Here is a 25,620-nt window from a genome sequence, read left to right on the forward strand (position 1 = left end):
ACTTTCTAGCGTTATCACAAGACCTACTAGAGTGGTTACGACGCCGGTTCAAACTCGGTTAGAAAAACAGTTGTAACTTAGTTACAAAGTACAGGATCGACCCTTCTCCTGAACCATGTCTTCCTCCAAGCCCTACGTTCAGCCTGGCGAGCCTCTTCACGAATTTCTGCGCTCCTTCTGGCAGCGACAGATCGATGGTGCTGAGCAAGAGACTCCAGACTACCGACACCCACCGCTGCCGCTCGCTCGCATCAAGAAGGTCATGAAGAGCGATCCCGAAGTCAAAGTAAGCTGCCTTCTCATCGTCCGCGCCGGCGCTGGCGCGCACCATTCACACCCGAACAGATGATTGCTGCCGATGGTACGTCATGAATGTCCCCTCTCGTGAGGCGCGCCCGGAGTCCGACGTCTGTTCTTACCTGCAGCACCCATCCTCTTTTGTAAGGCCTGCGAAAGTGCGTGCATTGACTTGGGATCTTCCGTATCACGCGTACTTACGTGTGTACAATAGTCTTCATCGCTGAAATAACTGCGCGCGCATTCATCATCGCTGATTCGAATAAGCGGCGAACACTTTCGCGTGCTGACATCGCGAAGGCGCTGAGCAAGTCTGACCAGTTCGACTTCCTCATTGACATAGTACCACGCGAGGAGCCAATTGGGCCCGGCGCGCCAGGCACCCCGGCAGGACGCGCGCAAGGGAAGAAATCTGCGGCCGCACAGGCGAAGATCGACCAGGTGTGTCACTTGTTCAGATGTGGGAGTCCGCGTAGCCAAACGGGTTTCCTTCGGTTTCGCGGCCAGAAACTGCCCGCCCAAGAGTCGGAGGGTCGTGGTGACCCCGTTCAGGCAGGAGAACAGGCAGGGGAGGAGGTGCAGGGTTCCGTCGTCATGAATCAGGTACGAGCTTGGGCTTTCGTCGTTGCAGAGCCCTTACACCCTCGTCCAGTATCAGAACCTCCTGCAACCTGCTGGTCCTGTGGAGCCTCGTCCATGATCCCCCATGATTTCTATTTGTCGCTGCTCTCTGGAGAAGCTCTCGAACAGTGCTAGCGCATGTATTCCACCTCCCTCAGCTGTATATAATGTGCAATAAGTCAGACACGTCGTACTACTCACGCTCGCCCCTATAGCTCACTCATGCCACGCGTACTCCTAACACCCACTGGCATGTTTCAGTCGGAAAGCCCGCCGGCTCCATGTCATTTGGTTCACCGCTGCTCCAGTCGTACGTCACCTCCCGCACATACCGCCACAACTTCATCAGCTCGTTATCGAGCCACCGGGAAGGCTTCTCATTATCGGAATGCACCAGTAATTTTGCGAGGGGCCACCATAGCTGAGCCCGCTCCTCTGCGATGCGGGACAAACAAATGGAAGACAGCGCGCGAGCGTTCCAGATGGTGAGCGTGATTAGAGAGGGGCAGACAGTACTGCCTTCCATCGCTCGCGCGACCAGTCGGGCTCGCCGTAGGTCGCGAGCATAAGAGCGCGCACATGTCGCGTATCCAGCTGCACGAACAGTGGGAGAAGTGTATCTGGAGCGTAGAACTGCCCAGTGACGTACAGCACCCCGTCGCGCACTGTGAGAAATTGCTCAAACGTCGGCGACGCATCAGCCGTCAAGCAAAAGGTGGTCAAGCGCTGCAGCGGTCCGAGCTGCGTCAGGTCCTCGGGTAGCAACGCTACAAAAGTCTCGTCGCCACTCAAGACCTTGTAACCCCAGATATGTAGTTGGGTAAGTAGAACGACGAGGCGCGAAAGGAACGATGCAATGACCGACGCGGACGTCCAGTTTCCGATCTCAAGTACGCGAAGATCGGGGAGTGCGACGAGACGCGGAGAGGTATTTGAGTGTCCCTGGGGATCGTCTAAGGTGTCGGGGCCAGCACAGGCAGGTACGACATCTTGCAGATGAGGGGACGCTTCCAGCAGACCCAGCAGGCTGCTCATGTGCGGGCGCGCGTGTAAGACCTGGTTACAGAGGCAGAGTTCCTTGAGATTCACAAACTTGTTTCCGGACCACGACGTGAATCCCGCAAGGACGAACCGCTCGAGCTGCGGCGTCCGTCCTGCAAACAAAGGCGGCAGTATACCCTCCCCGACATCTCTCATGCCAATAATTGTGAGCGCACGCAGGCAGGGTGCAGGAAAGGAGAACTCTTTTAATAGCAAGGTGGGGTATTTAAACACCGGGTCCACGTAGAACCGTCGGAACCTGGCTCGCGAGCGCCCGCATGAACCTACCTTCCTCGAGCGTCCATATGAGACGCGACTAGTACACCTTGTCGTATAGGTGCCCGAACCGAACGGCCCAAGCACACACGCGTTGTCTCTGGGTGCGAGATGTCGATGGTTGACCACACGCGAGCGCTGTGGAGCGCCAGTATCGGCAGACCTGCTTGACGCGCAGCCAGGCGTACAGCTCCTCACTCCTGCCGGATCTTGATGCACTCACAGGGAGCCGAGTATCGGAGAGCATACCAAAGATGAGCGCGAGGGTCTCGCAAGGAAGACTGTGAATTGGGAGGAACACATTTCTAGTTGAGGCACGACATGACCGACAGAAGACGTTGCTCGAGGTCGCCCTACTACGTGTTATTAAATGTCATTCTGTAGATCAACGTAAAAAAGGAACGGTCATACTTGGCTGAGACTAAATTGCTGGCGAATGCTGGAGAACGATTCGATTAATTTTGAACTTCGGACAGATTGTTTACACACTGTCTGAAGTCGCCGTTTGGGTTCAATTTGCATTCCAAAGCATCCAACAGATGCAGAACATTTATGTCTATGATAGCAGAGTGAGCAGAAGACATGATAGTGGGAAGAGAACAGAAAGCGAGTGTGGAGTGTCTTAGACTCCTAAAAGATACGCCGCGGCGGGTGCTGAGTCCCTCGCCGCTATTGAAGCCGGAACATATTTGTAAGAACACTGTCCAAGAGCTCGAGGAGTAAAAGGTCACCATCGAACAAACAGCTCATCAAGGTACCAAGACATGGCGAGAATAAGTTTACACCACCCTCGGGGAAATCACGTGACGTTCAGCAACGTGGCTCGTCCAGTTCAGGTGAACGATTCGAACATCTCCCGCTCAGACTCGCTGCTTATTAGCTCTCCCCCGCTCTCTATGCGTCTGTAGTTCTTTGTCTCCATATATTTGAATAGAGGAATACACAACCTTCGACCGCCTCCGAAATACCCTGCAACCGTCATGTTCATACGAATATCCTCACTCGTTTCTTCCGTCCTTGCTGTGCTCCTTTATGGTGTCAATGCAGACCCAAACCCTTCATCTGGAACCTCGGGATCTGCGCTGTATCCTCCTGGGCTTACTCCACTAATTAATCGCGCAAATGCTCTCCTAACTGCTGGGCAATTCAATGATGCCGCCAAGGCATATTCGGAGGCAATAGGTGTGTAGTTGCATGTTGGATTTATCGTTGCCATACAGTGTGCTGCGGTTTGAATTCTCACCCTGTCGGACCCTGTGTCTTTGACTCGCGATTATTGAGCAATTGTGCAAGGAAGGTGGTAAGTCTGATTTTGAACCTATCCTCGTCTTTCTGCTGCGGTCTCGCTCAGACGTGGAGGGGAGCTACGCAAGGTCTTGAGTGTTGCTCTAGAGAGCGAGAATGCATGCCGAGGATCAGGATAGGTTCCTTCAGGGGTAGTCACCTTTCCGTCTACATGTCGCTCATGCTGCCATTTGTTGAGGGTATGTCCTTCGGCGGATGGCATTCGCGATGCATATATTTCCAGTTCTCGATTTTGTGTTTCAATGCTCCTGTCTCCGTCCCATTTGTTGTCCGAGCTCTTCTGTTTCTTGAGTCGCACGTTTCCCTCAGATGCGGAAACTTCGGGCAGGGTTGCCCATTTTGTTCGTCATGTTCTCACCTTTGACCGTCTTTTAACATATGGCTTTTCATGCTTAGCTTCTCGTCGGCATGATAATTTCTTGTTCTTCATTAATCTTTTACCTGGGTGTACAGGCATAAATGTACCACCCTGGAGCTATGTACCATGGGGTATTCAACTGGATCGTTGTTTGTCTGGCCTCTAGTTCAATACTTACTTTTCTTGTGCGCTCATGTGTGGTCTGCCATATCTCGTTACTTACCAATATTATTTCCAGAGCTATCTCCAGCTGATTATTTGCTATACTACAAGCGTGCAACGGCCTACTACTCGTTAAGCCGACATCCTGCTGCGCTCGCTGACTTCGACCAGGTGCTCTCTCTGACATCAAACGCATTTGACAATGCATACCTGATGAAGGCCCGCATCTACGCGAAGGATGGCAATTTTGCCCAGGCGCGCGACTCCATTAAGAAGTACACTGCGAAGGTGAAGGACACGTCTGCGCAAGAAGTCTTGTTCTCCATTAGCGAGGCGGAGCTCGCGGCGAAGAAAGCTGGACAGGCCATGCGAGCAAAATTATGGACTGCTTGTGTGGAAGCGGCTTCGACCGCGCTGCAGACAGCGTCGCATTCCATTGAGCTACGTCAGCAGCGTGCAGACTGTGCAGTCGCAGCTGGAGATATCGAAGGCGCTGTCGGTGACCTGACGTGAGCGAGTCCACTGCCATGCCGAGTGGCTCGCTGACCCCCACCGCAGACGCCTAACACACTTGACATCTCCCTCCACGCAGCTCCTGATGAAGATATTCCGTCTCTCCTACTTCCTCGGCCCGTATGCGCCTTCTAGCCAGGCGCCATCACCCGCGCTCACAACGCTGAAACAATGCCTGCACTACGATCCGGACTCTGCTGCGTGTCTCCCGGCACATCGGCTTGTCAAGGCGTTCGAGAAGAGTCTTAAGAGCCTTGAGCGGCTCCTCACTGCCGAGGACTGGCGCGGTATTGTCAGTCTTCTAGCCGGTGTCTCAGGCAAAGAGGGGTTCATGAATCAGTTCGATGCGGCGCTTGACACACACACGACGCGCGCCACGCTCGATCTCCCTGCGAAGGTTCCCGTGCCGAACGCGCGTCGAATGTCACCCCGCCGCGAGGCGCTTCTGCGTGCGCTGTGTCGCGCGTACGTAAAACTGGGCGAGGCGAGGAAGGGCGAGCGATATTGCGAGGCGCTGCTGGAGATGGATGGGCTCAAAGAAGATGCGGACGGGTTAATGTGTCGCGCGGAGGTGCTCATGATCGAGGAAGAGTGGGAGGAGGCTGTGCGCGTTCTTGAGCGCGCGTTCGAGGCGAGCGGGCGGACGAATCGTGAGGTACGTTACTGGCTTTTGTGGTCGGCCTGGTTATCTGATGTGTTCCGTCTCAGATTCACCAGAAGCTGCAGAAGGCGCAGAAACTGCTTAAGCAGTCACGGCACAAGGACTACTACAAGATCCTCGGCGTGGCGCGGGACGCTGACACGAAGACGATCAAAAAGGCTTAGTGCGTGTTTTCTTCCGTAACAGCTCATTTCACGACACTGGTTCTGATTGTCCGGTCAGTCGGAAAGCTGCAATGACGGCTCACCCTGACAAGGGCGGCAGCGAAGCCAAGATGGCTTCGGTGAATGAGGCGTACGAAGTGCTCAGCGATCCAGGTCGGTCGTTGCAACTTTTATAACTTCCGCTCTGTGCACTGATTTTATCTCCGCCGCTGCAGAGCTACGGCAACGGTTCGACAACGGCGACGACCCGAATGACCCGATGTCCCAGCAGGGCGGACATCCATTCTCAAGCGGACCCGGGGCACAGCAATTCGCACAGTTCTTCCAGCAGGGCTTCCCCAGCGGATTCCAGTTCCACTTCAGTCCACCTGGATTCCATGGCCAAGGGCACTAGCGCATCAGAGGACACTGGACAGCGATTTTTTAGAGTTTTTGTACTCCCTATTTTGTGTTTTATCGACCATGACAAGTTCGCGTTCAGTGCTTAATGTTCTCTCCGCAAATATCTGCCTGTTGTGTGTAATATTGTAGTATTCGGACTGATTGAGAATAAGCGTGCATTGTGTGTTCGGCCCTAGAGGTCGGCGAGCTATTTATTTGCGCGAGGATATATAGCAAGGGCGAGTGCACAGTACCGCGCTCCCATAAACGTTGTGGGCCCCGAAGGTAGACAGGCAGTAGAGGCGACTCGCCTGCTACATTTCTTCCAGGTGATGTGCTCTTGCCTTATCGAGAAACTATCTTGCCCCTTTCGTCATTCCAACTTGGTTTCCTTTCTCGTCAACAACGTACTACGTCATCGTTTCTCTCTTTCATCATGCACTTGGAAACGAGCCAATCAGAGCCCGAGGGCCTGACATACATAGAGTCGGACAGTCATGATCAACATGCATATAAATTGACTGCCGTACGTTGCGCGCGGACCTTTGAGTTTTCTCCTTCGCATTGTCATCTGCGGCGGCGACCGTAACTCCAAGTACTGCAGTATTTTCACAAGAAAATGCTGTTTGCGAGTTGTGTATCCAAGTTATCTGGTGCTAACGCTCAGATTTTCAGAAATCTCGAATGTCTCGGCGGCGGTTTTTGCAGAATGAACTCGGATATGATGAAGCGTCCAAGTTCTCAGCAACGCCGAGGTTTCACTGGCGTCCGGATGAGTCCCGAGGAACAAGAGGAGTTGTTCCAGTACACGTCTGGGCGTTGGCTGTACAACGAACGAGAGCGTATGTTTATCAGCTTGGTCTATTAGATGTTAACGTTCAACGTTCATCCACCACAGAACGCGCCTTGCGGTACGTCAAGTTCAACGTAGATGCGGCTCAAGAGATGGCGTGCAAGGGCTGCTCGATGCGTAAAATTCGCCGAGCTCGTTCAAGGTATGCAGCGTTGACTTTCCCGTAGCGCTTATAATTCTTATAATACTCCTCGACGATCTGCAGGACCACTCGCATACACCAAGTTTTTCTTATTACAGTTCAACAACGATTTTGAGGCTGTCCTTTGTATCCCGTGCCTTGCGGCGGGTCTTACACACCTCTCAGTCTCCAGCGAAGTAGCCACCATGCGTTTTGCTCGTGAAGAACTCGGGATTCCTGTCCCTCGAGTACTCGCATGGTCTTCGAAAGAAAATGCAACGGACAACATCCTGGGTACACCATACGTCCTCACGGAGAAAGTTCCTGGTATCGAGGCTACGCTTCGCCGGAAAGAGATGGATGATGCACTACTGACCGCTTTACCACTCATCTGCGGTTTACACGACTGTGAGGAGAAGATGGGTCGTTACCGCTTTTCTCAAATAGGCAGCTTGTGCTTCACGGAGGACGTGAGTCCCGAACTGCAATCGCGTCCTCTGTTCTCGGAAGCCTACTAAAAGCACGCGCTCCCGCAAACATTGGGCAGATATAGCATCGGCCCACTGGCCGACCGCATGTGGTGGCGCGGAAATAGAGCCACCATGGATCTAGACCGTGGTCCCTGTGAGCCCTTCTTGCGTATTGACCAGGTTCATGTTTTGACATGAATGATTCAGGGCCTGACATGGCCGCATTCATGCAGGCTTCTGCGCGGAACGAGCAAGCGTGGATCCGCCAACATGCCTCACCCGACGATCGGCGATTCTGCAGCATTCTCCAGTCGCGTGATCCTGCGGAGCACCTGCGGGCATTAGACATGTACGCTGAGGCTGCGCCCTTCATCGTCCCTGGGCCCCAGCTCTGCGAGCCTACGCTGTGGTGTTCTGACAGCTCCCTGTCGAACATCAGGGTCGCACCTTTTGGCACGCTACAGATCACCGGTGTTCCTGACTGGCAGGGCGCTTACGCGGCTCCGTTCTGCGTGCAGGAAAAATTCCCCGACGGCTTCAGATGCACGAAAGGCACGATCGAGATGCCGACCCACCCGAACCCTCCACAGATTCCCAGTGATTTTGAGTCGCTCGACGAGCATCGAAAGAATGTCCTCTCGATGCAGCGCGCACTCGCGAATCTCAAAGAACACTACTGGAGTTTCCACGTGGATAACTATCTGTGGTTAGCGCAGGCCATCCCCCACCTTGAGCCGTTGAATACGCTTCATCTTGCTGGTCAACGATGCTGGAGCGATTCCTACATGAAGCTCGTACTTGCGCTTTTGGATATTCGGAATGGCTGGAACAAAATTGCGCCGCGGACACCGTGCCCGATCACTTTCTCGGAAGACGAAGAGCGCGAGTTCAACGCCGTCATGGACAGTGTGCGTGTGTATTGGAATACTCTCAAGGAGCTCGACGACGCCCTCCGCGCTTCTCCCGAGGGGTGGGTCTCGAATGAGGATTATCCTAGGGCGAAGCGCTTGTTGGAGGAGGCCAAGTGGCAGTGGGACGAGAACGAGATGGGTGGATGGTTTCCGTACCAGGACGGGATGCACTCTTTCTCCTTGTGTTGACTCTGGAGTTAGCATTTTGGTCGACGAGCTTTCCTTCCCTGTTTTTTGTTGATGGACCTACATCGTCATAGGCCGTGTACGAGTGATGGATTCGTTATTTTTTTGTTTTTTTGTAACTCAGACTGTATCGTATGTCAGCGCTTCAGCATGGCATTATAATTTAGCTTTGGACATGAAGTACTCCTGTCTTACCTTATCGAATTCTCCTTCCCTTTTTGTCAGGCCGCCGCAGTGGTTTCCTTTCCCTTCTAACCTCCATCAGATGTGTCGCCGAGTCGTCCATGGTGAACCTTCATTTAAAGGTCATCCCACATCCTTCTACTGCCTCACCCACATTAATTCACTTCTCTCTCCAGCGTTATCACTAGTCTGTCCCCACCAGAACTTTTCTGGACAACTCTCAGCAACTAACATATGTTTGGAAAAATGCAGGTCGCAGGTAGCATATATGCAAGTCTACCGCTGCTACTACTAGTACTCACCTTAGTGTACGTCTCAAATGTCCGAGTCGTGCTGAGATTTTTTTGCGGAATGAACTCCAAGTTGGACTCCAGGCATTCAAATTATCAGCGACGTTGAGGATTCTGCATCTGGATGGCTTCGAGGCTCTCCTTCATATTCTGTGCCCTGCGGCGGACCTTACACACCTTTCAGTCTCCAGTGAAATGGCCACCATGAATTTTGCTCGTGAAGAACTCGGGATCCCTGTTCGCCGAGTTCTTGCATGGTCATCCAATTGGACCGCTAATAATATCTTGGGTACACCATACATCCTTCAAGGCTTACCGAGAATGTCTCTAGCGTCGAGGCTAAGCATCACTGGGAAGAACCTGGCAGACATCAGGACGCACCTCAAGCGCGAAGATGCAAAGAGCGAGTACGCGTATCCAATATTGTGCTCGACCTAGCGCTCAGCAGTAGGAGATGACGGTAATCCAGAAGAGCGGTACATCTGCGTTTCATATATCGCTCCGAGGCGGGTTGTGTTCAGGATGAGCGCCAACTTAACGTGCGACTACACTAGCCAGGTCGACGTCTACCAAACCCACCATGGGGCTCCCTCTGCGGGAAGAAGCGGCGGAAGCTCGAGAAGGGGGCATATCTGTGTCACTGTTGATATGCGCGGCCGTGACGGACAGCTGTTAAAGATAAAGGACAGCATGTAGCGCATTGGGAGGTTTTATCATAGTATCATCGGAACGAAAGCGCTGAGGCCTTCTTTGTTACTGTCAGTCTTGATCGGTCCAATAGATATGCGAGTTTGGTCCGTGCCTTCGCCCAATGGACGGTGCGGCATCTGAGCGTCAAGTCGATCGATGTATCATCGATGTGATCTATTGACTTGTTGGAACGGCCTCTGCAGGTATAGGACAAGGGGAACACCCGACGCAGACGGGTATTGCAAGCTGGGGAAGCAACGATTGCACTGACGGCGGGAAGGACGCGGCGGGACTTGGAGCACTTGGCACTTGGCCGGTGATGGGCGGCTCTGGATCGTCCCGCGCGGGATGCGCGACGGCCGCTGCGAGGTTCACACTGACGAGGACGAACTCCGTTGGCGGAAGACGCGCGGAGGAAGAGGGCGTGCGTTACGACCTGTGTAGATGGGTTTGCTGTCCGAGATGCGGTGTGGAGAGATTGGGACCTGCCCATTCGGTGGCGGCGCTGCGTCGTCCCAGGGATCGGGTGGGCGTGCCCCGGCGCAAGTCTAGGTTCTGATAACCAGCGAGATTCGACAACCGACAAGGGGACATTACAATCGAACTGGCACACGTCTTCCGCACCAGGCGGGTACGCGAAACCTCAACAGCAACTTTGTGCTCCTCCATGCGATATGCAGATCCTGCGAGGACGCACGTCAGCTCGCGATCAGACGCCGTTAGCGTTGGACGTGGACGTATAGGGACATGACGCGGACGCGTGAACGAGCGGGAGACCCTGTATTCTATCGCGATAGGAATGCACACTGAGCGGTGCAGTACGCATACCTATCACGACAGAATATTCAGTCTCTCGATGATCGATGCAACAGAGACGGTGAGGATTACTTGGCGCCCATCTACCACGCGCGATCACGTGCATAAGCTTGATTGACGCCAGCGCTGAGACTTGGCGCTTGACCTCCAACGTCGACGCAGATCCGGTCCTCGAGAACACCAGCAACGACGACGACGAGCATACACCCACCGACTCTGTCCGGTCCTTCGGTCGTACCACCCCCAACGGCGAGCGCACCCCCAACGACGGCGAGCCCACCGCGCACGACCTCCCCAATGTCCTCCAGCGCCGCCCTCCCGCTCCCCTCCGCGGGCGCGGCGCCCTCCCCGCCCATCATCGACATCCTCCGCCTCGCCGCGCACGCCGCCTCCTCCCTCCTCTCCTTCCTCCTCGCGCTCCTCGCGCACCTCCTCACCCCCGCGCTCTACGTCCTCGCGCCCGCGCTCCTCTTCCTCCGCGTCCTCCTCGACGCGCTCGTCCTCGCGCCCCTCGCGCTCGCGCGCGCGGTGCTAAGGGAGGCGTACCCGCTGTATGTGTTTGGGGGCGCGGCGTGCCTGGGCGCGGTCTGCGTGGGGTACGCGGCGCGGGCGGTGGCGGGCTGGGTGCTCGCGGCGAGCGCGCCCGGTGCTGGTGTGGATGCTGCGGATGCTGCGCCGCGGGCGGGGGGGAAGCGGCGGAAGAGGGTGTCGATCAGGGAGGAGGGGCGGGCGTAGCTGCGGCCGTTCTCGAGTTCTCGTGTTTGCAGTGTTCTGTTTGTCTGGGTCTGCAGGTGAGCGCGGGTGTTGTTGATGGCTGCGCGGTCGGGTTCTGAAGGTTTTGTCTGTGCCTAGCGACGTCGACTTGCAAGGGTCCCCCCCCCTAGGGATCCGTCGTCGTCCGTTTTACGTTCTTGGGTCCGCTGCGTGCCGTCTTGCCGTCTTGCCCGCTTTCCCCACGTTCCTGCATCGTCCTCGCACTCGCGTACAACCACGCACGCCTCCCCGTCTTCGTGCACCTATCCGTATCCTCACGGGCTACACACACCATACACATTGTCCCCACCCTCGTCTCGTCCCAACTCAAATTCCGCATCGGCCGTTCGAAGCCTGCTCGGGGTGAGTCCCCCCCCCCCCCCCCGCACGCGCGGGTCGCGGTCTGTGCTGAAGGGCCCGAGTTTTCTAGCGCTGCGACCTGGTGCTTTGTCATGCTCTGCGCGGACCCGCCGCTCCCCATTAGTCCGTGCTTGCCGTCTTGGCCGTCTCCTTCAAGTTCGAGCAATGTTCCTCGTCTTGCCGCCTCGCACCCCTTTCTTGGTCCTCGCAGAAGCTGCGCTAAAAGGCGCATATAGTCACGTACGCGTTCCCGTGGCGTCCTCGTGCGGCTGATGATGTATGATGTATCCCGGTACGGTACACGGGCGCCTTCTCCCGAATTGAATCCTTGAATTCGCATGGATAGAGAGCGAAGGTTCTGGACGAGGGGGGCTGTCTTGCCTGTCACAGTATGTGCACCCACCGGTTTTCACCTTGTGGCACGCCAAGAACGGGTCGGAGGATGGAGTGTAATCTATTAATCGATACAGAGCACGAGCAGCCAAACCAACGTGCTGCTCGGTTACACGGTAATTAACACAATCGGAGCGCAGGATTAGCTATAGCGAGTGGGAAGCCAAGACATAGGGTAAGCATATATTCGCTCAGAGATCGGCCCCGTCGGCGACGACGATGCGGGGCACGTCGATGTCGGAGAGCCATTCTGCGGTGCGGGACTTGCGGTCCGCCGGGGCGGGGGGGAACTCGGGGGCAGTGGGGGTGCGCAGCTCGACGGAGGCGTCGCTCGTCGTCGGGCTGTCCGGGGGGACGAGCGACTCGGGCGGGGACGCGCCCACCTCCAGCTCCACCACCTCTCCCTCCTCCTCCTCCTCCCTCTCCCTCTCCCTCTCCTCCAGCAGGCCGAGCTCGGCCTGCGCGGCAGTGACGATCTCGAGCGCGTCCGCCTGCGCGATCTCGCGCGCGACCTCGAGCTTGGCACGGCGCCTCTGGAGCGCGCGCATCGCGGCGCGGATGGCGCGCGACGTCTGGACGACGCGCGTGAGGGACAGCTGGTGGTAGGGCGCCCAGCCGTTGGGGAGGCGCTCCTCGTGCATCCACGTGCGCAGCATCTCCACCGGGACGCCGGGGAGCGGCAGCGGGGCCGGCTCCGCGTCTTTGGTGCGCTTGAGCGCGGCGAGGAGCGAGCGCGGCGGGGGGGCGGGCGCGGGCGACGGCGCGGGCGGGGGGTTGTTGAAGAGGAGGAGGACGATCGCCATCTCGCCCCGGGCGATCTCGGCGTGGAGCGCGTCCATGGGGCGCGCGTAGCTCGCCTCGCGGGCGACGCGCGCGCGGGCGACGTCGGCGGGGGTCATGAGCGCGCCGTCGGCGGCGTGGGCGAGGAAGGCGTCGAGCATGTGCGGGGCGGGGTGCAGCGGGGCGTACTCGTCGCGGTGGGCGACGTCGGGGTGGACGAGGGACGCGTCGTGCTCGATGCAGTTGTGGCGCGCGAGGTCGGCGAGGCAGATGTGCGCGCGGCGCTGGCCGAGGAGGAAGAACCCGCCGCGGGTGAGCACCCACGCGAGCGGCGCGGAGAGGCGGTAGCCCGCGCGCAGGGCGTGCGTGAGCGCGGCGGGCGTGACGCACTTGCCGTCGCGCGGGAGGTAGCCGTGGTTCGCGAGCGCGTTGAGCGCCGGGCACGGCGAGCGGCTGTCGCCCTTTTGCGGCGGGCAGTAGGCGTGCGTGCCGTGGCCCGTGATCGGGCAGTGGTGCGCGTGCGCGTGCTCGGGGACGGAGACGGAGACGGGGACGGACATGGTGGTGAGGGGACACGCGTGGGTGGGCTGAGCGGCGGGCAGCTGGGGAAGGGATGGGTGATAGGATTTTTATGGCTGACCCACCTACGAGGGCTTCCATACCAGCGGCTGTACGACGAACGCTAGCACGCCTTCCGTGCGCGGCCATCGCCCCCTCCCGATCCGATTAGTGAACGGCATGAGAAGATGCGAGTCCTCGGAGTGCGCGTGCCTCCTGCAGACAATTGCCTCCTGCGATTCGCACACGTGATGTTGACAGCAGCCAGAACGAGGCTGGAGGCGCTGTTGATTCTTCGAAGAAGAGCTCGGAGGTCGGCGCGGGCTTTGAACGCAAAGCTACAGACGCCCGGAGGATGGCGATGTCCGCGAAGAAATCCCGACGCCGTCGGTCCTGAGCGCAGAGCGTCGAACGGCTCTTCGACGTTGCGCATGGGCCGCTTGTCAATGTCAAACCTCGGAGTATCACCTTCCTGTCTGACCTATCATTTCCGCCGTGGCCAGATTGCTTGTGGGAAGGACCTTTCTGTACTCTGTCAGTATCGCTCCACATCATCATCGGAGCACATCAAGCCGACGTCCGTTATGAACTCACCGTCCAGACTCCTCCGAGAATCTCACCTCCAATCCCAACCCAGCACTAGCACTTGTCCTGGCACCTGCCTGTAGACGTTCCCAGGATCTCAGTGGAACCGGTCGCTTTAAAACTCGGTATCGCATACGATCAGCACACGCATCTCCTCCCCTGCAGCTGGCTGTCCGGCGCAGGCACGCTGGCGATCCCCAAGCTGCGGGGAACCAGCCATATCACGTCCAGGAACCTCACCCCCAAATACCCATCTAGCACTGCTAGAGTTCCCTCCCGGATGTTCGTGTTCGCAGTTAATCCCAGTGGAACTGGAATCGCATATGGTCTGTATATGCATGTTCACCTCTCGGTTCCCGCCGGCGATCCCCAAATCGCTACGAGACTGCTGCGCCGCGTCCAACAATATTGACCTACCGCTGACTGCCAGTTCCCTCCCGGACCCGGATGTTCTCGGAACCTCAGCGGAACCGGTACTTCAAAACGCTCGGAATCGCATATATATATGGTCGTATTTTTCACCTGTCGGGTGCCCTGAGATTGCAGGTCCCTCCGCAGGCGCGCTGGCGATATCACAGAACGCCTCCGAGTACCAGGCCGGCGGGCGGCACTCCGGCGTTTGGGAGCGCGACGCGTCCATCATGTGACCCGCCCTCCCGATCGCGAATACTAGGCATTTCGATCGTGACCCCGAACGCGACAACAACGCGATCTCGATCGCGCGCAAGTCTCCTGGTGTGGGCCAGCCCCACGTTACTTCGAAGAGTCTGTAGCACACTGCCCTCGGTGGAACTGGTGGCCTGCTCGGAATCGCATATGGTCAGCGAATGCATTTTTTTGCTGTAGGCTGGCGGGGGGTGCCCCGAGCTTTGGTCCGTTGCTGCGGGTGTGCTGGCGATCCCCAAGCGGCGAGATATCACTGCGGTATAGCGTTTTGCGAAGGGACTCCTCAGCTCTGAGTGGTGGAGGTCTGGTCCGGGACAGTTTTTTTTTTTTGGGGAGGGGGGGGCTTTTGGGCCTGGACACGGCTTTGCGATCCTCCCCGTTTTGGCCGGTTTGGCGCGTATGAAGAAGATGAATGCCTTCTCAGTTCTCCGCCAATCGGGCTTCGTGCCGCTTTTTTGCATGTTTGAGGGCTGTTTGAACGTGTTTTTTTGGGACGCTCGACTGCGTCTGCGGCCCACTTCATGCGCATCTGTGGTGGGCCTGACCCCGTTCAGTGGTCCGGACATGTCATTATGGAAGGTGTTTGCTCTCAGGACAACAACCCCCCCCCTCCTAATTGGTCCGGATTAGCTTTTGTGACGATTATCGGGGGTGTGTAACATGTGCATGTGACCCGCCCAGCCGATCACCAAACGCGGAGTGATCGTGAACTTGGACGCGAACGCCAGATCTCGATTGCGCGCAGCCCTTGTTATATCGTTGGACAAGACACTTTCTGCCCTCGACTCGCCGGACGGTATACTGGTATTCCTTTCCTCCCCGCCTTTGTCACCACGCTGGGCAGATTCTGCCAGTAGCGATTTCGCGCTGAATCGGGGGTGGCGCAAACGCCCAACGTCCGTTCTCGCCCTGTTATCCTCGGTCTGCGCAGCGCGTTGGGCCGTTCTCGAGCTGTTGCGTCCACTACTGGGCTTATATGTGAACCTTGAACGCCTATTCGACTCGGGCTGGCCATAGTCGTGACGCAAGCTGACTGCAGCATCTTGTCGTTGCGCAGTCAAGAGGCAGACTTGCTGATGCGCCAGTGCGTCTCGATCTCCGTACCCGTTCCCCCCGTTTACGAAAAGTCTGCTGTGGTATTCGTCGTGTGGACACCAGAACACCAGGCCTGCCTGCGGCTCGACGCCGTACCCGACAGTTGAACAGTCTTACAGCCTCATCGCGCTCTTCGCCGGGCTCGCACCCCTTGGTTCTCCCAGACGTCCGGAATCTCAGCTCCGCAGGTCGCCCAGGGGCGGAGGCAGTCCTACCCCACCCAGCACGCCGAACCCAGGCCCGCCTCTCGTGTCCACGAAGTGGAACCTTGGCATCATCCTCAGCCGGCTCTGCGAGCTGCCCCGGCCTGCGCTGGCGGCGACAGAGTGCCCCGGGTCGGTATCTTCCATCTTCCATCTTCTATCCTCTATCTTCTGCCTTCTGCCTTCTGCCTGCGAGATCGATTCGAGTTTCACGCTGACGCCGCTCCATCATGAAGGATCCGCCGCCGGAATTCGCCGGTGGGACATTCTGCGGGGTCCGATGGTCCTACACCGTGACGCCCCCACGAGCGCGCAGGTGGGGAAGTGGGGAAGTCAAGAAGGCCTCGGCACGAAGTCCGACTCGCCCTCGCAGCCGCACCAACCCCTTCCTCTGAGCTTTGCCCAGCCTGAGAATGCTCAAAGCGCCCGCCCGCTATTCCAATACCGTGCGTCTAGCCCTGGGTTCGTCGCAGCTTGCTCCCTTCCAAGTTGTCCTCCATCTTGCTTTTCTTTTTACTGCGCCCTCCTTGGCCCCAGAATCTCATTTCGACTACGCAGACTCCGTCGCGTCGTCTCGATCTCCACAATCTCACCGATCTACGACGAAACTGTCAGCCGCATACCCAGCGTCAAGTCGACAATTTGACGAGCTCATTCTTCAGTCTGCCTGCGCTCGCGATGATCGCAGCACCATTGCAAGTCGGTATCTCCCATCTTCCATCTTGCGTCTTCGAGATCGATTTGTATTTTTCGCTGACGCCGCTCCATTATGAAGGAACAGACGCCAAGTTGAAGAAGGCAGCACAAAGTCCGACCGGCCCTCGCAGTCGCACGCTCGCCTTGACCCAGGGCGCACGAACAGCAGAGCATGCTCAGGTGTCCGCCCCCCCATTTTGATACGTCCAATGCGGGCTCTCCTCGTCCGCTCCACGCTCTCTTCCATCTTAACTTTATTTGGGACTGAGTCGTACTGGTGCGCGACCCCCCCCCCCGCCCTTAGCGGAGTTTTACTCGATGCCGTGCTAGAGTTCCTAGTCCCTCCAATGGAGATGTTCAGGGTGTATGCTCTATCGCCCTTTGGGCGCCAGGTTTCGAACTCCTGGTGGAAGCCGTATTGCTCCAACAGCCTCTAAGGGCCGGAGTCTGTGACTGGAAGGTACGACGTCACGCTGCGGGTTGTATCTGCGAAGCGCTTTCTGTGGCTGACTCGCTGGAACATGGGATAGATATATAGATAGGTGACAGCCTTTGAGTCGTTGTTGTTACCACCGGTCATATTCAAATTCTGCGGTTTCGACCTACAATGAAGGTGGGGACGCCTGCCCCGAACTCTTGATGCGCACTCTGTTGTTAATCCTGCTGTTTTGGACGTACGCGCACGTCAATCGCACTGCTCGTTCTTCTTAGCCTCGTACCCCTCAACTGACGCTTGTGGCAGGAGCCCTATAGGTGCGCGCGGTGTCCTTCGTTCGACCAGAAACCAGATCCTCAATTCGGCTTCTCAGATCCAGGTTATCGGCACCCGTTCGAGAATGAAGATGAATCCTGCACGCTGGGCCGTCGTGGGATCAGGACACAATACGCTAGTATCCTTCGTGCTCCTTCATGGTCAACAAGCCAACTGGGCCTCATCTATACACGGGTCACAGGCTAAGTACAATCAGGACGAAGAAAGCATTCAGAGTGGACTTCCTCCGCAGTTGATCAGGTGTCCAGGAATCTCTAATTTGCTATGAGTAGAGGACTGATGTTATCGTCGGTTGTCTACCCATAAAACTGATGAGTAAGCGCTGAATACTGGTAACGCACTTCGTGTAGTTTACCTTCCCAAGGCCGTGCACTGAAGCACACCGGCAGAAGCAAATGTTATCTAATAGGAACGGTCCGTATGTACTACGTCGCAGTGCAGAGTAGTACTTCCAACTTCCATATATCAACCCCAAGCGCCAAGCGATCAGGAGATGCGTCTGTCGCCGTACGCCGTGGTGACATTATTCCCGGCAGTAATCATAGTAGAAGTGCAATCGAGACGATGACTTACGAAGGAGAGGGCGAGTAACTTAAAACCAATCGATTCTCCTTGAATGATTTGCCAAATGCCTTATAGCGAAGAGCAATTACACACAAGACCTGAACTCGACGTTAACGAACTCGACAGAACATATCAACATCAACAAATCAAAAGCGAGGAGAACTAGTCTTGCATTACACCATCCTCGTTGAACTTCCCAAACGGGTCAGGAACTGTCTCGAACACAGGCTCCGACACCCCATGTCGCTGCAGCCAGCGCTTGATCTTCAAATCATCGTCATTTTCAACAAACCGAATGCAATCACGGAAACGCTCCGCTCGGTCTTCTCGCTGGTGAGTAGTAATCAAAGTCCCGACAACGATGGGCTCTGCAGAGTCCTTCTGAGGCAACGCCACAGGGACTGCAGTACAGGATCTGATGCCCCTGGAGAGCAGGTGGCTGTTCAGGATGTATGCTTCGCCATTAGGGATGTCGAGACCACGCCTGGCACCGAAGGTGGACAGCTGTTCGTGGGTCAAGAAGTAGCCGCCGATGACGAAGATCATAACGCTATACATAATTCTTCATGAGTATGACTGCTGGCAATGAGCTTTGCTTGCTTTACCTATTCAATACGAGGAGCGTAGGTGCAGAGGCGAAGTATTGAAGAGATTTGGACTAATTGACTCTACGAGCGATTCTGGGTTTAGAATTTCCACAAATGAACGTCGGGTCGTACCTGGGGAGTAATACCAGTGAAGGATGGAAGGACGGCATTAGGCGGAGGCCCTCGGGCTGCCTGATGCAAGTCCTTACGTACAGGTTCAACCTGCAAATTTGAGTACTCACCGTTGGGTTCTCAGTCTGACATGCACCTATGTCGTTCCACTGGCAGTAGAGCATCTTGACTGACAAATGTATTCTCTAGTATGAGATAGTGCATGACTCTGCTATACTCGTATACATAATATTATTTAAATTCAACATGAATAATGAAACAAAGATGGGCCGGGTCCCGGTGGCCGGATGTGGCCGGATGGACAATGCTAGGAGGACAGGGACAGATGGATGTACCTGAAATGCAGTGCCTCTGGAAAGCGACCATTGTATCTATGCCAGTCATTACGACAATGTCGGCACTGGTTCATTTGTCAGAGCGATGCCCCACTGCAACACGAAAATAAGTCGGGCAACAGTGCGGCGCGGACGTCGGTGCGGGTGGCGAGCAGGGGTGTCTGATCGCGGGCTTCGAGAGAGTCCAGACGATAGGCAAGCATAGAAGGGTCTACCACACCAACTTGGGTGGTAACGTACGCCGGATAGGAGCTCCATGGAGGGGCTCGAATTGAGATTCGCCCTCGCTCCACCCCGATGGTGAAAATCCAGACGTCAGCGCACACGCCCTGCGCAGACTTCAGAGGAAGGAGGGGTTCGGTGTTCGCGGTGTAATGAACCGACGAGAGTGCTAATTGAGTGTCTTGGCCTCCTCCTCCCGGTCCTCCGGCTACACGCAGACGATCAATGATTGTGCACCCCGATGCGCCTGTGCGGAGATCGATGGGGATGGCCCAATGTGCAGTGAGTGCGGGGGTAGTGAAGAAGTCCCGAGGTACTGCCACGACAGCGTGCGTATGAAGCGGAAGTAATCCGGGTATTCAGACATTCCGAGAACTACCAGACACCAGCAACATGGCAGCGAGCCTCTGTGTTGGTTCTGTAATGGTTGTGGAGTGCGAGAGTCCGAAGAAGTCTGTTGGAACTTAAAGCAATGAGCTTCAGGAATCACTGGGGACATAGCGGACATAAGATATGTCATCAGCAGGATGCGAATTGAATCAGATGCCATTCTCCTGGTGGAGAGTCGTGGAGACCATGTAGCACGCAGAGTCAAGCCGCGATTGGCCTACAATTCCATTGCGTCTTCACAGAACGTCGATCCTTTCGCCGGGCACCCATGCCCAACACATGGAAGCGAGACGTGTCCGCGTGTCTGCGGCGGCGCACGCGCGGACATAATGAAGATAGGCCTTATAGCATAATAGCGTTTAGGGGAGCGGATTGTATGCAACCATGCGCACCCGACTCAACAGCATGTGCAGCGGATGACGGCTGATCATCGTGTGGAGAGCAAGCAGCTCACGCCAAAGGCACGGTGTGGGCTAGAGATGTTGTCAGGCACGAATAGCGGGACAGATAGGGCGGCTGGAAGAGCTCCCAGAATATAGCTGTAGTACCCTGCAGGAAATTAATTAAAATTGATTCGAAAGGAGAATAGAATAGAATACTAGCACCGAACGGCATAGGATGCAGTGAATTCGAGTTGGTCAATGTAAATTTGAGCTGTCAACTCAGTACGTCATTCGCGCAGGACCAGAACACTTGACATGGTGACACGTTGCGCGTCGACGTATGATGAAGGCTAGATTGAACGCGTTGCGTGACGAGGGATCAGGCGTGGTGGACGTGGGAGACGCTAGTCGAGGGTGCAGCATTTATAGAACGCGACGAGAGACACCTGGCAAAGTCAAGCCTCAGGCTTCATAACGCAGGGAATGGTTGAGGGAGAGGACGAGCAGAGTGGGCGGGAGCAGCGCGCGGGTGAAGAGGCCGCAGTTCCGCGCGAAGATGGAGCCAGTCACGGTCGCGACCCCGACGTAGAGTACTATGACGGTCTGGCATAGTATGCCTGGCGTGACTGGCTCGTCCGGAGCGACGAGCGACTTTACCCGCTCTGCGAACAAGTGAAGGCGGAAGTGAAAACCAAGATGGGGCACTCGTCAGCGCTGAAGTAAACGATTTGGATGCGAGATGGTGCACTTTCGACCGCTTCTTCCACACCGATCGTTCGGGAAAGGACACCTGGGCGTGTGCCTCGAGGTAGCAAGGGGTGACTGCACGGCGAGCATTGCCTATGGTGTATCAACGAGGACAATATCTGGGGTCAGTGCAGAATATATCGGAAGCTTCGGATGCCCAACAGCTGGTGAGCGTGTGCGCTTACGCCGAGAGCAGCGTCGGCGTATGCCGCATCGTTTCTTGCGAACACGTGCACATCGAATCGATAATTCCACCGAAGAAAAGAACAAGTGTAACAAACAAATAAATTTACTAGAAATACAGTTATCTCGGTAGCTACATTTTCGTCTGAAAAGGGTGTAAAGAGACCAGCTATAAAGGAGGGCGGTGTGCATCTCCACACGAAATACATCTGCTTGAACAGGGTCCAGAGCAACAAGGTACAGCTCTGGAGGTGATTCGTCCCGCACCACCTTGTGCTATAAAATGAACGATTAAGACAAAAATGTCAGTGTTCACCGAAGGACGATCAACGTACCAAAACGAAGTCCCCGACAAGCTTCCACGATTGGTTGGCGAGCTGTTCGCGCCTGACCGCCGGCAAACCTTTGACGATCAGGTTTACCGGTTTTTCGACCTGGAGCTGACGCGCTCCGCTCCAGCTTGAGCTATAAAATGAACTATTAAGACATAAATGTCAGTGTTCAATGAATGAGGCACACGGAGAAACGAACACACTTCGTAAGATAACGCGTGCGGAAACGTACGCATAGGGAACATTGGGGTCGAGGTATAGCGGTTGGCATTTGTTGGGTGGCAGAAGCGGGGGATTGAGAGACAGGACTCGCTAGGTGTCCTCTTTTATAGAGGGACGGCAACGGCGCTTACCAATGTACAAACAATGCATGGATCCAAACAATGACAAAAGTGTGACCGCCACTTGTTTCGGTACCCAAGGAAACGGCGACGATGACGTGTTTTCGGCTTATTGCTTATTGTTCGCGGCTTTGAGGTCCTCCGACGCTTCAATATTGAACGCGAATAAATCTGTAGCTCGTAAGTGTTGCAGGTAGTCGACAAGTATACTTTATCAAACAACATCTCCATGTGCCTGCCGACCACACCGGCCACACTCCCAGGAAATGATGTGTCGACACATTTTCCGAATGAAGTGTTCAGGAGCTCCATAAGCTTCTAGCGGAAGATCGGTCAGCAATTCGGGACATGTCACGAAGACCTTACTGTGGGACGCGCATCCCATCTGGTCCTGTGGAGTACTTCGCGGCCATTAGTGGACAAAGTCGAATTTTCCCCTGCACCGCTCATGAACTCCGGGCCCTCTTAGGACGAGCGAGTAATAATTGCAACGTAATACGTGGCACAGGTCAGCGCGCCCGTTCAGAGAAAATGTTCATGCACTCTTCGTCTATGAAAAACGCAGTGCCAACATCTACGTAGTGATCATCAGCGCGAGCGCAGAACAAACTGAGTGAAAAATGGATCTTACCGTCCAGGAAAGTGAGAGAGAGATTGCGCGCCAGACCGTGCAGATGATGTTAGAATGACGACCCTGTCGAGTCCGTCGGGCGTTAGACATGCAACCATGAGGGCCATTTGGAGACGAGAACGACTTACTGTGATCACCAAAAGCGCTACATCGAAATGCAATGGCAACAACACTGATTCATTCACTAAATGCTTCCCACTCAGGCGCGTCTCCTGCGGCCAGTTCTGGCAAACCGACGCTGACGAGATGATTCCTACTAGTACAGGTATACCCATGCTGAGTAACCGTGTCAGTTGTAACGCCTAAGCACAAGCACAAGGTGATATATTCGTAAATACCCAAGTGGCCTCCCCGTATTGAGAAGCTTGCTGCACAAGGGAAGACCTGTGAAGTCGCGCTACTAGTAGGACCCCTGATATGAGCCATGTTCAGATGTGCGAGAAATAGAGGACTACCGGTCAAATACGGATATCCTGAGTCACGAAGGTTGAAGCAGAGTAGCTACAACTGCCTCTAGACTGCCGCCACCTATGTCCAGCACAAGTCCAGGACCATTATGGAAAGACCTCCCGAATTTTGTTCTGGAGCACATTCAGTGACAACTCCTCGATGACCACGTTGACTGGTGTCGAAGTCTGGACAGAGCGCACACTGGAAAAGACAACAACAGTGGCAAGCAAGGTGAAGCTTCTAGTGATCCCTTCCGTACTCCAAATCAGCGAACTCATGAACTTTGCCAGTGGCCGATTTCAAATGTGACGCAAGTATGCGATACAGTAGCATTTAATACAGAGGCTATATGCGACACAGTAGTATTTAATACAGAGGCTATATGCGACACAGTAGTATTTAATACAGAGACTATATGCAATACAGTAGCATTTACTAATACTGAGGCTATATATGTGATACAGTAGCATTTAATACAAAGGCTACACACGATAGTACAGCACATCGGAGGCCTAGGTAAGGAAAGATCAAGCGGAGGAAAATCGGGAGAAAGGATAGATCATCCGACCAGCTATCTCAAGCTATATCGCGTGACACGGTTTGCGAACCGGTAGGTATACTTGTTATTCAGTGCCTTCAATCACTGCTGGAGTGCGCTTGCTTGATGGTATTGGGTCGATTTCGTTGCTCTCCGAGTCGGGTGGCTTACCCAGTTCAAATGGGAAAGTGCCTTGTCACCCTGTGGCCACCCATTCACTGAGGCTTTGTATGTGAGGAGTTCCGTCTTGTCGTCGTGCCTAACCGCTTTAGAGACCAGTGACCTCAAAGTTTCAAGAAGATGCGTTAGAGGCGCATTCCCTGGCACCGTCAGCGGCTCCTCGAGAAAATCTGTCTTGTGAAATCGACAGGAAGTATTACCACCGCCTTCAAAGACCGGGGAACAAGATGTCAATTGAATGATTTGGTTCGTAGACTGGTTACCATCTAATGTAGATATTTTCTCTGTCAAATTTGACTCACCAAAACATTGCAGGGAATAGGGCGTACCTTGTGCGCGACCGCGGAACTGGTAGCAAGCTGACTTTGAATGGGAGTGTGAGCGAGTCACCACGGCCCACCACTTCGCCTCCCTGCGGTCCCACTACGATAGAATGCCACAGGTAAACTCAAACCCTGGGCCATATCCTCAAGTCGTCCTGGTATGGTGTGGCTGCAGGCGAAGATTCGACGTCGCAGACGTCACCGGTCAAAACGGAAGCATCAACGGCAGACACTCCAGCACCGTGTCAGGGGAGATAGACCTTCAATGAGTGTGAGGACTCACATATCCTGTGCATAGGACTAACGTGTGCGGCTCGCGGTGTGCGATGCGTTGGAGGGCGTATTCCATAACAGAGAGGGCATATGGCCCTGTGTCGAGTTGCGACTGAATCATGTCGAGGTTGTATGTGTGTATGAGGAGTGGATGGTCTGATGAAAGAGGGAAGAGAGAAGGTTCTTATATACCTGGCTGGCCGTGGCCGTGGCAACGGCACACAAAGAGTAATAACGGCTTGGTAACGGTGGCACCATCGCCACCGGGCCAAAATCTTATGGAACAATGGATTAAAGCACTGACCACAAAGCTGTTCCTCAGAAAGGATATCGGCTCGATCATGTATTGTTGCTTGTGGCGCCTGCATTCGACGGTAGGGCGGTCAGCAACAAAGAAAGACACAGATTGCCGAAGAGTAGAAATGTTTGCGCAGACTGACCTCGTCTTCTGAGTTCCGCTGTGGCATTACTGCCTTCCACGTTCCTTGAACACTGAGCACCAACGTGTCTCTTCCGATGCGCACAATATCTACAGCAGGCGTTTCGACAGGAGACTGCTGGCCCGATGAGGACTACGAGTCGCCCACATTTTATGATCCCAATCACTCGGACTCGCCCAAGGCACGATGGAATGGAGTGAATGCGTCTTGAGCGACAACTTACAATGCTTTGGGTGGACCTCGCAAGGAACCCCTGCGCGCAACGGCATAGACGTCTCAGACACAAGAAACAAGAACGACGCCTGAGCACTCGCCACTCAGGCGTCGGAAGCCTCCAGTGAGAACGAGACGCACAAAATGAAGCACTGGGGGGCATGATGGAATCTGCCACGTACCCGATGCTGCTCTTCTACCTCCGCCATATTCAATATAAATCATGCTCGTATCGAACGTCTGACCAAGGGGTAATCATCTTGAGATCTAGAAGACGTAGCTTTAGCATCGCTAAGCTCAACAGAGATAGCCGAAACTGAAGCTCGTAACCTGATTGTTGAACGAAACAGCACTGCGCGGGCCGGTGTCAACATTTACGTCTTGCCCCGCCGAACATCTGGAATTACAAGAGAGCCATATCAAGGCACGAGACAAGGACCGGCAGGCGTGAAAAGTGGATACCCTTCGTCCAGGAGCATACAGAACTTGGGGGCTTTACTGGGGCATTTCCGTTGCGTTTGATGCTCCCCATTCCACGCCGTGTCTCTGGATGCGCACAGTCTCTTCTTATTCTCTCTCCGGCTCAGATACCGCGAAGATGAACGATGGACCATCGAGAAGCACAAATGGAGCCTTCACAAAACACACCATCAATTAAAAGGCACGGAAAAGAAGGAAAACCGCAACGAGGCGTTCGCAAGAGTAATTTATTCTCTCCGGGAAGAGTCTGTCTCAATTTTTGTGCCTCAGGGTATCGTATCTGACGAGCAAATGACGTGGGGGCTTACCTTCATATTTCTTTCCACCTTCCCATCTCCACTTTCCCATCTCCAGGTGCTTCCTATTATGCAGGATAGCCGCGCTCACTTCGCTGCGAGATCGTACCACAAGCCCAGGCATTCCACAATATCATACACCCTAATACATGAAGCGACGTGGCCACGACCAGCCTACGTCCAGCGTCCGAGTCAGCGCTCGGTGAGAAGGGCGATGGAATGCCGACGAGTTATCATCGTAAGGAGATGCCACGGGTAAAAATAAAAATGGGGGAGCGGACAATGGGGAGTGTCTGGGGATCGAGAGTAGTGGTGACCGAGTGGGAGCGTGCACCGAGGGTAAGACTAGGAGGGATGCGACGACATGGAAGAGTTGCAAAGGTCAACTGGTCCTACAGCAAGTAGCTAGCATCCCTCGTC

General features: G+C 55.1%; 10 protein-coding genes across 10 annotated transcripts; 5 read left to right on the forward strand and 5 right to left on the reverse strand.

The window, feature by feature from the left end:
• Positions 1-115: 115 nt before the first annotated feature.
• SCP_0200690 (Nuclear transcription factor Y subunit C-2) lies at positions 116-997 on the forward strand (the record flags this gene model as incomplete). Its single annotated transcript, XM_027753984.1, has 6 exons — positions 116-286; positions 346-361; positions 426-455; positions 512-738; positions 805-900; positions 950-997. The coding sequence occupies 6 exons, from the start codon at positions 116-118 to the stop codon at positions 995-997; spliced, it is 588 nt and encodes a 195-aa protein (XP_027609785.1).
• A 416-nt stretch (positions 998-1,413) lies between these two features.
• On the reverse strand, positions 1,414-2,115 carry SCP_0200700 (hypothetical protein; the record flags this gene model as incomplete). Its single annotated transcript, XM_027753985.1, has 1 exon — positions 1,414-2,115. The coding sequence occupies one exon, from the start codon at positions 2,113-2,115 to the stop codon at positions 1,414-1,416; it is 702 nt and encodes a 233-aa protein (XP_027609786.1).
• A 1,100-nt stretch (positions 2,116-3,215) lies between these two features.
• Positions 3,216-5,792, forward strand: SCP_0200710 (DnaJ subfamily C member 3; the record flags this gene model as incomplete). Its single annotated transcript, XM_027753986.1, has 6 exons — positions 3,216-3,417; positions 4,137-4,569; positions 4,619-5,228; positions 5,282-5,397; positions 5,457-5,551; positions 5,614-5,792. The coding sequence occupies 6 exons, from the start codon at positions 3,216-3,218 to the stop codon at positions 5,790-5,792; spliced, it is 1,635 nt and encodes a 544-aa protein (XP_027609787.1).
• Positions 5,793-6,710: 918 nt separating this feature from the next.
• On the forward strand, positions 6,711-8,323 carry SCP_0200720 (hypothetical protein; the record flags this gene model as incomplete). Its single annotated transcript, XM_027753987.1, has 4 exons — positions 6,711-6,774; positions 6,838-7,223; positions 7,275-7,377; positions 7,431-8,323. The coding sequence occupies 4 exons, from the start codon at positions 6,711-6,713 to the stop codon at positions 8,321-8,323; spliced, it is 1,446 nt and encodes a 481-aa protein (XP_027609788.1).
• Positions 8,324-10,596: 2,273 nt separating this feature from the next.
• Positions 10,597-11,034, forward strand: SCP_0200730 (hypothetical protein; the record flags this gene model as incomplete). Its single annotated transcript, XM_027753988.1, has 1 exon — positions 10,597-11,034. One exon carries the CDS (start codon positions 10,597-10,599, stop codon positions 11,032-11,034), a length of 438 nt encoding a protein of 145 aa, XP_027609789.1.
• A 962-nt stretch (positions 11,035-11,996) lies between these two features.
• Positions 11,997-13,145, reverse strand: SCP_0200740 (hypothetical protein; the record flags this gene model as incomplete). Its single annotated transcript, XM_027753989.1, has 1 exon — positions 11,997-13,145. The coding sequence occupies one exon, from the start codon at positions 13,143-13,145 to the stop codon at positions 11,997-11,999; it is 1,149 nt and encodes a 382-aa protein (XP_027609790.1).
• A 2,827-nt stretch (positions 13,146-15,972) lies between these two features.
• On the forward strand, positions 15,973-16,589 carry SCP_0200750 (hypothetical protein; the record flags this gene model as incomplete). The annotated part of the gene is made up of 4 exons (XM_027753990.1): positions 15,973-16,154; positions 16,251-16,302; positions 16,355-16,391; positions 16,468-16,589. 4 exons carry the CDS (start codon positions 15,973-15,975, stop codon positions 16,587-16,589), a joined length of 393 nt encoding a protein of 130 aa, XP_027609791.1.
• A 1,297-nt stretch (positions 16,590-17,886) lies between these two features.
• On the reverse strand, positions 17,887-18,270 carry SCP_0200760 (hypothetical protein; the record flags this gene model as incomplete). The annotated part of the gene is made up of 1 exon (XM_027753991.1): positions 17,887-18,270. One exon carries the CDS (start codon positions 18,268-18,270, stop codon positions 17,887-17,889), a length of 384 nt encoding a protein of 127 aa, XP_027609792.1.
• A 585-nt stretch (positions 18,271-18,855) lies between these two features.
• Positions 18,856-21,306, reverse strand: SCP_0200770 (hypothetical protein; the record flags this gene model as incomplete). Its single annotated transcript, XM_027753992.1, has 5 exons — positions 18,856-19,316; positions 19,380-19,454; positions 20,814-20,979; positions 21,039-21,180; positions 21,239-21,306. 5 exons carry the CDS (start codon positions 21,304-21,306, stop codon positions 18,856-18,858), a joined length of 912 nt encoding a protein of 303 aa, XP_027609793.1.
• A 3,373-nt stretch (positions 21,307-24,679) lies between these two features.
• Positions 24,680-25,038, reverse strand: SCP_0200780 (hypothetical protein; the record flags this gene model as incomplete). The annotated part of the gene is made up of 3 exons (XM_027753993.1): positions 24,680-24,691; positions 24,755-24,821; positions 24,887-25,038. The coding sequence occupies 3 exons, from the start codon at positions 25,036-25,038 to the stop codon at positions 24,680-24,682; spliced, it is 231 nt and encodes a 76-aa protein (XP_027609794.1).
• Between the last annotated feature and the right edge of the window lie 582 nt (positions 25,039-25,620).

Source organism: Sparassis crispa, assembly GCF_003851025.1.
Source record: "Sparassis crispa DNA, contig_000001F, whole genome shotgun sequence".
NCBI classification, from domain to species: domain Eukaryota; kingdom Fungi; phylum Basidiomycota; class Agaricomycetes; order Polyporales; family Sparassidaceae; genus Sparassis; species Sparassis crispa.